The sequence below is a fragment of the Coregonus lavaretus genome, assembly GCF_964263955.1.
Source record: "Coregonus lavaretus genome assembly, chromosome: 8".
Taxonomy (NCBI): Eukaryota; Metazoa; Chordata; class Actinopteri; order Salmoniformes; family Salmonidae; genus Coregonus; species Coregonus lavaretus.
In genome coordinates, this window is record NC_139995.1 from 51,398,067 (window position 1) to 51,409,329 (window position 11,263).

Below are 11,263 nucleotides of genomic sequence, written 5' to 3' on the forward strand. Positions count from 1 at the left end.
CAGCTTAGTTCTGTTTTAATAAAGCTCACAGAGGTAACAATATACAGCTTAGTTCTGTTTTAATAAAGCTCACAGAGGTAACAATACACAGCTTAGTTCTGTTTTAATAGAGTTCACAGAGGTAACAATATACAGCTTAGTTCTGTTTTAATAGAGCTCACAGAGGTAACAATACACAGATTAGTTCTGTTTTAATAGAGTTCACAGAGGTAACAATACACAGCTTAGTTCTGTTTTAATAAAGTTCACAGAGGTAACAATATACAGCTTAGTTCTGTTTTAATAAAGCTCACAGAGGTAACAATACACAGCTTAGTTCTGTTTTAATAGAGTTCACAGAGGTAACAATATACAGCTTAGTTCTGTTTTAATAAAGTTCACAGAGGTAACAATATACAGCTTAGTTCTGTTTTAATAAAGCTCACAGAGGTAACAATACACAGCTTAGTTCTGTTTTAATAGAGTTCACAGAGGTAACAATATACAGCTTAGTTCTGTTTTAATAAAGCTCACAGAACAATATACAGCTTAGTTCTGTTTTAATAGAGTTCACAGAGGTAACAATATACAGCTTAGTTCTGTTTTACTAGAGCTCACAGAGGTAACAATATACAGCTTAGTTCTGTTTTAATTGAGCTCACAGAGGTAACAATATACAGCTTAGTTATGTTTTAATAAAGCTCACAGAGGTAACAATATACAGCTTAGTTCTGTTTTAATAGAGTTCACAGAGGTAACAATATACAGCTTAGTTCTGTTTTAATAAAGCTCACAGAGGTAACAATATACAGCTTAGTTCTGTTTTAATAAAGCTCACAGAGGTAACAATATACAGCTTAGTTCTGTTTTAATAGAGCTCACAGAGGTAACAATATACAGCTTAGTTCTGTTTTAATAGAGCTCACAGAGGTAACAATATACAGCTTAGTTCTGTTTTAATAGAGCACACAGAGGTAACAATATACAGCTCAATTCTGTCTTAATAAAAGGGCTCACAGAGGTAATAATATGTCTGTATCAGTACAAGGCCATTACCTTAGGGCAGGGTTCTTCAATTCCGGTCCTGGAGGGCCGAAACACTTCTGTTTTTTATTTCTACCTGGTAGTTAATTGCACTCACCTGGTGTCCCAGGTCTGAATTAGCCCCTGATTAGAAGGAGAGGATGAAAAACAGAGGTGTTTCAGCCCTCCAGGACCGGAATTGAATAACCCTGCCTTAGGGATTTGTCTGTCTAGAGAGGGGTCGTTTTGCAGCCATAGAGCCATGATGTTTCTCCAGGCCGTTTCATAGATAGCTGACCACAGGGACTTATGTATGGAGATAAAACCATGAATCATCTCTGTGGAGAGGTACAGAACATTTGGGACTGTGAGAAGCTGTCATCTGGTATTCAATTCTAGAATTTTTGTGCATACTACCCCCTCTCCACATGTACACATGCATACACACACACACACACACACACAGTCTTGTACAACTAACCTTGTGGGGACACACAATTCAGTCCCATTCAAAATCCTATTTTCCCTAACCTTAACCCGAAATCATAAACCTAACCCTAGCTCCTAACGCTAAAACTAACCCTAGCTCCTAACCCTTAACGTAATTCTAACACTAACACTAATTCTAACCTTAACCCTAAACCCCCTGGAAATAGCATTTGACCATTGGGAAATAACAAAATGTCCCCAGTTGGTCAAATTTGTGTTTGTTTACTATTCTTGTGGAGACTTCTGGTCCCCACAAGTATAGTTAAACATGTCCACACGCACAAACCAACACACACACACACGTTTTGCTAAATGGGTCTAATGTGCCTCGTACTAAGCTTAGCTCTGATGAGCGTGTCAATAATCGATGACCCAGTGCCTGTGAGGATGCCCTTTATAAGTGATGTAAGCGAGGAACATAACACTAGCAATCTGCTCCAGCAGCCAGTTACACTGTCATTCCATCACTAGGCCATATAGCTGTATATCTAAATAGCTATACATATGTATTGATGATGATTGAATGTTGTGTCTTGGATTGATCCCACCTTGAGTTGAACTGTTGTTGTCCAAGGTCCTTTTGGGGTTCTATCACGCTCTCTTGTCCCACGCGCTTTCATATGTTAACTACAGTGCATTTTCCATTGAGAATTGTCATGAGAAACTCCTTGAAACGTCAACAAACATAGAAAACTCTAAATTTTCAGGGACGGCTCAAGCTATTTAAGGCCCAAAGAAGGATTTGACTTTGGGTTAGGGTTAGGTTAGGGCACAATCTGGTTTCTTTGAATACCGGCTATGGACAGACAGTACACGCTTAGGGCTAAGGGATGTACTTCTCAACCATACAGCACTGCAAGCTTTGGCTAATTACAATGAATCACTACAGAACTAAAGCAATCTCATATTGAACATAATATGTCTATGCAACAAGTGAAATCAAGTTGAATCTGCATTTTACAGATTGTCATATCTAGTGCTTAATTAAAGTAGTACTTGGGATTAAATTAACCATTTAATGACAATACTTGTATGTGGTATAATTTCAATAATGAATAACGAATCAGAATGAAGAAACTGATAAATAGATATGGATTCGTCGATGAAAAGAGGCCCTTAAATAGCCCTATAGCCAGCCGTTATTGTTGGGGCACAGTACTAGGGGTAGAACATAGCCTCAGGGAGTTTTGATTATGACTGCTGCTTCAAACATGGCCGCCTCTGGCTGATAGAGAACCTGTTCCCTGCCTAGCAGCCAAAGATGTCATCTTGGCAGCACACTGTGATTGTGGCCGTTTTCAGGAGCAGTGGACTCACACAGACAAGCTACCCCTCCACTCTCTCTCTCTCTCTCTCTCTCTCTCTCTCTCTCTCTCTCTCTCTCTCTCTCTCTCTCTCACTCTCTCTCACTCACTCACTCGAGTGCAAACACGCACACACACTCAAATACACAGTCATACACACAGTCACACACACACACACACACACACACTCTCCATCTCTGAGCTGCTGATTTGAGTAGTACTGCTGCAGTGAGTGGAGAGAATGGGAGGGTTGGGTTGGGTGTGCATTCTGCCCAGCTAAGACTGCGATTTCCAGAGTGCCTTGCTTCCTCCCACGCCCATCAGACGTTTAACTGCAGTGACAACGCTCACAACTTGGCACAGCACGAATCCACATATTGTGTCACCAGGGAAATGGTGCCGGTGTGTGATTACACCCGTCTCTATTCTACTACCTGGGGTGTCTGGGAGAATTTATCAACGATTAAAAAAAGTATATTCATCTAAGTATACGGTTTCTTAAAGCAGGAAGAATGTTCATTTGGACTCCTGCTAGATAACACCTGCCTGGATTTGATTATAGGGTTCATTGTGTCATCCTAACATTTCTCTATGACTCCTGCCTGACTGTGTCGAACATGTAAAAAATAAAAAAAGTCAAACAATGAGGATGCACTTGGCATATTTTCACAACATTTTGATATGAGGAAATGTCTGTGGCTTCCCCCTTCCAAGCAGGCTACATAACAACACAATGACTGGATCTTTGTGGTATTCCCTGTAGCTCAGTTGGTACAGCATGGCGCTTGCAATGCCAGGGTTGTGGGTTCGTTTCCCACGGGGGGCCAGTATGAAAAATGTATGCACTCACTAACTGTAAGTCGCTCTGGATAAGAGCGTCTGCTAAATGACTAAAATGTAAATGTATTTTAGATTGTTTAGATGTGATATTTTGGGAGAGGCAATGAGTAATACACATGCATAACAAAACAATTATATCTATGAACATGATAGAAATGATAGAAGCTGTTTTATTGTTTTTTATTGTATTTTTATTTCTCCCCAATTTCGTGATATCCAATTGCGATCCAATTACAATCTTGTGTCATCGCTGCAACTCCCCAACGGGTTCGTGAGAGGCGAAGGTCGAGTCATGCGTCATCTGAAACATGACCCGCCAAACCGGTTCCTTAACCGGCTTAACCTGGAAGCCAGCCACACCAATGTGTCGGAGGAAACACCGTTCAACTGACGACCGAAGTAAGCCTGCAGGCGCCCGGCCCGCCACAAGGAATCTCTAGAGCGCGATGAGCCAAGTAATGATAGAAGCTGTTTTCATTGTCATAGTGTATGTTGGACATTCAGATAAGATGTGCTGTTCATGCCCTAGAGAGGTTTCATGACGGGGTGATTATGTTTATACAGTATCATGACTCATGTCGGAGAAAAGCTAACACGTGTCAGTTGTGGGCCTACTAGTATGTCCAGATCTAACACCGTGTCATATACACATAAATGATGGTTCTAAACTGTACCAGATAGGGGTTCTTTGGCTTGTAAACATTGTGGAACCATTTTGGTGCTATATAGAACCCTTTTTAAAAGGTTCTATAAAGAACCATGCTCATAATGTTCTAAATGGAACCTGTATGGTGCTATAAAAACACATTTTCTAAGGTTCTATAATGAACCATTAAATAAGATTCTATATAGCACCAAACAAGGGTTCTGCTATGGTTACAACCCTTTTTGGGGCTATATAGAACACTTTTTTCTGGTTCTTTATAGAACATTTATGGAGAATGGTTCTATAACCAATCTTTCTCATTTTTTAAAATTCTGGTCAGCCATTGTATATTGTTAAAATTGCATAGGTGTTATTATTGTGTTAATTCACAAGTTGATTCAAATGAGCTACCTCTGGAACAGCTGGGGGTCCATGAGGAGAGAATTGAGAACCACTTACCGATTTAGTCAACAGTTCTCAATGACCCAAGGCCATACGTGTGTCTTTCACAAGACACCGTCACTGGCCATAGCCATATATAATATGTATTGGCATAACACAACACATTTGATAAACTGTAATGACACTCACGATTGCTCAAAAAGAGCTTTGATCAAACCACGCCCCAAAATATTCTAATGAGCCGTCTACCTTACATTTCGTTTTTTTATATAAAGAAATAATAATAATTTAGGGGGTAGATCAGCTTTAATATTGCAGATAGATTGTGCCTTCCGTCAATGTAATTGTCTGCATCATTTCCAGTCCCCAAAATATTTTTGGGTAAATATATACAGGAGCAGTCAAAAGTTTGGACACCTACTCATTCAAGGGGTTTTCTTATTTGTACTATTTTCTACATTGTAGAATAATAGTGAAGACATCAAAACTATGCAATAACACATATGGAATCATGTAGCAATCAAAAAAGTGTTAAACAAATCAAATATATTTCAGATTTTAGATTATTCAAAGTAGCCGCCCTTTGCCTTGATGACAGCTTTGCACACTCTTGGCATTATCTCAACCAGCTTCATGAGGTAGTCACCTGGAATGCATATCAATTAACATGTGTGCCTTGTTAAAAGTTAATTTGTGGAATTTCTGTGGTTGTGAATAAACATTTGTAATAAGTATATATTATTTACGCGAGGCACAGGGTTCAGTGGAGATCCTACTGGCAGCTGGGGCTGTTTTGTCCAGTGTGGCAGTGCTCCCACCTCCCTGACCAAGGACCTTCTCCCTCGATTGCTCAGTTTGGCCGGGCAGCCAGCTCTAGGAAGAGTCTTGGTGGTTCCAAACTTCTTCCATTCCAAGAATGATGGATGCCACTGTGTTCTTGAGGACCTTCAAATCAAATCAAATATTATTTGTCACATGCACCGTATACAACAGGTGTAGACCTTACAGTGAAATGCTTACTTACAAGCCCTTAACCAACAATGCAGTTTTAAGAAAATGTAGTGTTAAGTAAACAATAGATAAGTACAAAATAAAAGCAGTAAAATAACAGTAAAAATAACAGTAATGAGGCTATATACAGCGGGTACCAGTACAGTGTTAATGTGCGGGGGCACCGGTTAGTCAAGGTAATTGAGGTAATATGTATATGTAGGTATAGTTAAAGGGACTATGCATGCATAATAAACAGAGAGTAGCAGCAGCGTAAAAGAGGGGGTGGGGACAATGCAAATAGTCCGGGTTGCCATTTGATTAGCTGTTCAAGAGTCTTATGGCTTGGGGGTAGAAGCTGTTAAGAAGGCTTTTGGACCTAGACTTGGCGCTCCGGTACCGCTTGCCGTGCGATAGCAGAGAGAACAGTCTATGACAAGGGTGGCTTGAGTCTTTGACAATTTCTAAGGTCTTCCTCTGACATCGCCTGGTATAGAGGTCGTGGATGGCAGGAAGCTTGGCCCCAGTGATGTACTGGCCGTACGCACTACCCTCTGTAGTGCCTTGCGGTCGGAGGCCGATCAGTTGCCATACCAGGCAGTGATGCAACCAATCAGAATGCTTTCGATGGTGCAGCTGTAGAACTGTTTAAGGATCTGAGGACCCATGCCAAACTTTTCAGTCTCCTGAGGGGGAATAGGCTTTGTCGTGCCCTCTTCACGACTGTCTTGGTGTGTTTGGACCATGATAGTTTGTTGGTGGTGTGGACACCAAGGAACTTGAAGCTCTCAACCTGCTCCACTACAGCACCGTCGACGAGAATGTCCTTATTTTCCTGTAGTCCACAATCATCATCCAATGCTGCAGACATTTTTTGGTACTCTTCCCCAGAACTGTGCCTTAACACAATCCTGTCTCGGAGCTCTTGGTGGTTCCAAACTTCTTCCATTTAAGAATGATGGAGGCCACTGTGTTCTTGGGGACCTTCAATGCTGCAGAAATGTTTTGGTACCCTTCCCCAGATCTGTGCCTCGACACAATCCTGTCTCGGAGCTCTACGGACAATTCCCTTCGACCTCGTGGCTTGGTTTTAGCTCTGACATGTACTGTCAACTGTGGGACCTTATATAGACAGGTGTGTGCCTTTCCAAATCATGTCCAATTAATTTAATGTACCACAGGTGGACTCCAATCAAGTTGTAGAAACATCTCAAGGATGATCAATGGAAACAGGATGCATAACGAAATGTGGAAAAAGTTAAGGGGTCTGAATACTTTCCGAATGCACTGTACAGCCCTGATTCAACATTTTACCATTAGACCCTTCACACATACATTATCTAGTCATATGACGATATCAGCCAGTTTAGCAAATGAAAAATACTGTAACATTCACAATAAATAACATATGCCAATTTAAATGTAGATGCAAGGATAACCGTGGATGTCTTTTCTCCTTTCCTCGTTTTTCAGCCTACTCGGACAAGATCAAAGAGATGTCCATGCTGTCTCTGATCTGCTCCTGCTTCTACTCACAACCACACCCCAACAGTCTCTACCAATATGGAGGTTTGTAGTGAAGAGCTCTGTGTTTGTCCGTGTCCCATAGAGATGATATAAATACTGAATATGATCTTTCTATGGTCTGTCTGTCTCTCTCTCCTTCTATGTCTGTCTGTCTGTCTGTCTGTCTGTCTGTCTGTCTGTCTGTCTGTCTGTCTGTCTGTCTGTCTGTCTGTCTGTCTGTCTGTCTGTCTGTCTGTCTGTCTGTCTGTCTGTCTGTCTGTCTGTCTGTCTGTCTGTGTCTATCTGTCTGTCCTCCCCTCTCTCTGTGTCTGTTTGTCTTTCTGTGCTCCCCTCTCTCTGTGATTGTCTGTCTCCCTGCATCCTGAATATCATACTGAATATGATCTTTCTATGGTCTGTCTGTCTCTCTCTCCTTCTCTGTCTGTCTGTCTGTCTGTCTGTCTGTCTGTCTGTCTGTCTGTCTGTCTGTCTGTCTGTCTGTCTGTCTGTCTGTCTGTCTGTCTGTCTGTCTGTCTGTCTGTCTGTCTGTCTGTCTGTCTGTCTGTCTGTCTGTCTCCTTCTCTCTCTGTCTGTCTGTCTGTCTGTCTGTCTGTCTGTCTGTCTGTCTGTCTGTCTGTCTGTCTGTGTCTATCTGTCTGTCCTCCCCTCTCTCTGTGTCTGTTTGTCTTTCTGTGCTCCCCTCTCTCTGTGATTGTCTGTCTCCCTGCATCCTGAATATCATACTGAATATGATCTTTCTATGGTCTGTCTGTCTCTCTCTCCTTCTATGTCTGTCTGTCTGTCTGTCTGTCTGTCTGTCTGTCTGTCTGTCTGTCTGTCTGTCTGTCTGTCTGTCTGTCTGTCTGTCTGTCTGTCTGTCTGTCTGTCTGTCTGTCTGTCTGTCTGTCTGTCTGTCTGTCTGTCTCTCTCCTTCTCTGTCTGTCTGTCTGTCTGTCTGTCTGTCTGTCTGTCTGTCTGTCTGTCTGTCTGTCTGTCTGTCTGTCTGTCTGTCTGTCTGTCTGTCTGTCTGTCTGTCTGTCTGTCTGTGTCTATCTGTCTGTCCTCCCCTCTCTCTGTGTCTGTTTGTCTTTCTGTGCTCCCCTCTCTCTGTGATTGTCTGTCTCCCTGCATCCTGCCTCCTGCCTGCCTGTCTGTATCAAGCTGTTGTGTGTTAGTACCATAGCATAGTGTACAAACAGGCCAGTAATTTTGAGTCCTGGCCGACACAGGCTTACTGCCCTAATACCTGCTGTTCTCCACAGACATGGAGGTGAAGTCCCTGAACAAGCGGGCGTCCGGCCAGGCCTTCGAGGTCATCCTGAAGGGCCCCGCTGACCTCTCTCCGGACAGGCCCCAGCCCCTGCTTTCTGCTCCCAAGAAGGACCTCTCCCTGGACGAGCTCCATAAAAGGCTGGAAGCTGCGGAGGAGAGGAGGAAGGTAAACGGAGAGCATGACAGATAATGGGTCACTGCAATATCTCTTTCATCAATATCTATTTTCACCCTTCGATTCTTCTCACTCTTCCTCTCTTCACAATCTCTCTCATCTATCCCTCTTCCTCTCTCCCCTCTCTCTTTCTCCCTCTTCTCTATCGTTGTCTACTTCTCTCCCTCGTCTCTCTCTGCAGTCTCAGGAGGCCCTGGTGCTGAAGCAGCTAGCTGAGAAGCGGGAGCATGAGCGAGAGGTGCTCCACAAGGCCCTGGAGGAGAACAACAACTTCAGCAAGATGGCCGAAGAGAAGCTTAACCACAAGATGGAGGTCAACAAAGAGAACCGTGAGGCCCACCTGAATGCGCTGAAGCAGCGGCTCCGGGAGAAGGTAAGATACCCACTGATTGTCATTCAAAGCTATGGCCTAACCTAGAAAAATGAAAGACGTGGAGCATTTTGTGGGTAGAGAGTAGAGTATCCAAAGCAGGATTGGAGGTGATCTTTGGTTTAGGGGTCTACTGTAATGGAAAAACAAGGACGACCATGGCCGTAGACATGGGCATTGTGAATACTTACTGGAGGAGTGTGATGACCTAGCCGTCTTTCTGACAACAGGAGGAAATGCATTAGCATGAAATTATTAGCCAGAATGCCAGTCTGTAAGTGGATGACCAGTCTGTAACTTAAATTGGCAAGGAAACAATTTAGCATTGCTGAATGCAGAAACAATCAGATCCCTCCATTCTTCACTTTTGTTTGATAGCATTTGAGGTTGAAATGCTAACCAGTGCTAATCGAAGAATAAAGGAAGGAAGGGTGCTGAGGATTATTTCCCTCCTCTCATACAGGCGTAATAAAGGCCTAGTTCACAAATTTTGTGGATTTATCTTATTTTTATATTATCTTTTTATATTTTATTTTTTACTGCACTACCCTCAGCACCCCTACTTCCTGCGGCTATATTTCTGTGTAAAAGACTAAGATAAAAGGGAATAGAGAACAACAGTGGTGACTATGTAAATGACCTTATATTGCAGTATTTTATTGCACATCTTCTCTAATTTTCACTTCGTTCCATCACAGGAAATCCATGCTGCTGAGGTCCGTAAAAACAAGGAACTCCAAGCTGACCTCTCTGGTTGAAAACATTTTCTACAGTTTTGTCAAGAGATTCTCGTCTGATGGGTTTTGGTTGGAGGAAATGCTTCTTTTAAAAATCTCAATGTCTCAAAGGCTCTTGCATTGTTCACTGGTTTCACAAGCTAATAATTCAAGAACATTTTACACAGATTGTTTCTCATCTCTCAGTGTATTTTTTTGAAAACCACAAACATTTTGAAATGCGAAGGCACATTAGGTCAAGGGCCAGATTGACTAAACATTTGTACTTGCTTTAAGACTGCACCTGTGAGTTCAAACAAAGGAACAACATGAAAACAATTGAAAAGTTATTTATTTTACCTTTTGTTTTAAATAATGATGTTTGGTTCTGTCCAGAAAAATTACCAGTTCAATTTTGCAGTAGTGCAAATGCTTGGAAAATCTTTCTCTCTGTGTGTGTCAGACCTAAAAAGCTACTGTAAATGGGTGGCGTATGGTGAAATATTTGATTGTTTTGGTGCATGGGGCAGGTGAGAAGAGGTGGTGTGTGTGTGTGTACATCTTTACCGTTTGTTTCTGTGTAGGGGATGTTGGGGATTTTGTACTGATACTAGTTTTAGGCGTGTTCATGCACACCTTTTCAGAAGGGTGGGTGCACGCCTACGTCAGAGAGAAAGGCTGTGAGTCATCAGAATGATGAATTGCCCTTATTGATACAAAACATAGTTCAATACGTAATGTTCAATTCTCATAGGAAGTCATGTCTATGCTGCATCTGTACTGTGAGTGAACTGTTCCACATATTTCCAAACTGTCTTTATTTTGAAAAAGTAGCTTGAGGTCGTAACACAATCCCTATATCTATTGCATAAGGTACTTTATGACATGGAAGCAGAGCCACGCTAAATGGATTCAAGAGTTGCCCTGTGCTAGAGGCTTGCTCAGACCTCGTGTAAACGGGATAATATACGATATTCAGCAAAATCTATAGGCAAACACCATAACCTGGCCATTCATCATGTATAGTGGCACCCATTGTCAATTTGTGCAGCTGTCTTCAATCAAACATGTAAAGTTACTCACTTGAGTGTTTAAAAATTAGGCCTCAGTTCAATACAGTTCAGTATTCACTTTGCCGTAGGTCAGTGAATTAATAAGGTTATGACACATACGTTTGAGCTGCTTGAAGAGTGGCTTCCGTTCTCGCTTCAGTTTCGTTTCCTAGCTACTGAAATCTCCCACACAGTCTGTTTATTTCCGAGAGTCACTCACTTGTGACTGTTGAGTAAGTGTCACTGTAGGGGACTACATTGAGTAACAAGATGACTCCACTACAGAATGCCATAGTTTGTTTGCAGTGAGATACAGAGTCAATGTGACAGAATTAGTTTTATGCAAATCATATGCAAATAAAAAGGATTATGATGTGAACTTTGGCATGTGATGTGGAGGTATCAAATGCTGACATAGCCTGAATGTATTACCAGACTCACATAGCCTGAATGTATTACCTTCTAGCAGCATATAGGCCTGGGTTACTCGTGCAAGGTT

General features: G+C 42.0%; 1 protein-coding gene across 1 annotated transcript; it reads left to right on the forward strand.

Moving 5' to 3' along the window:
• Positions 1 to 8,443: 8,443 nt before the first annotated feature.
• Positions 8,444 to 9,754, forward strand: LOC311134365 (stathmin-3-like; the record flags this gene model as incomplete). Its single annotated transcript, XM_084168019.1, has 3 exons — positions 8,444 to 8,617; positions 8,808 to 8,999; positions 9,695 to 9,754. 3 exons carry the CDS (start codon positions 8,444 to 8,446, stop codon positions 9,752 to 9,754), a joined length of 426 nt encoding a protein of 141 aa, XP_084024145.1.
• Positions 9,755 to 11,263: the final 1,509 nt, after the last annotated feature.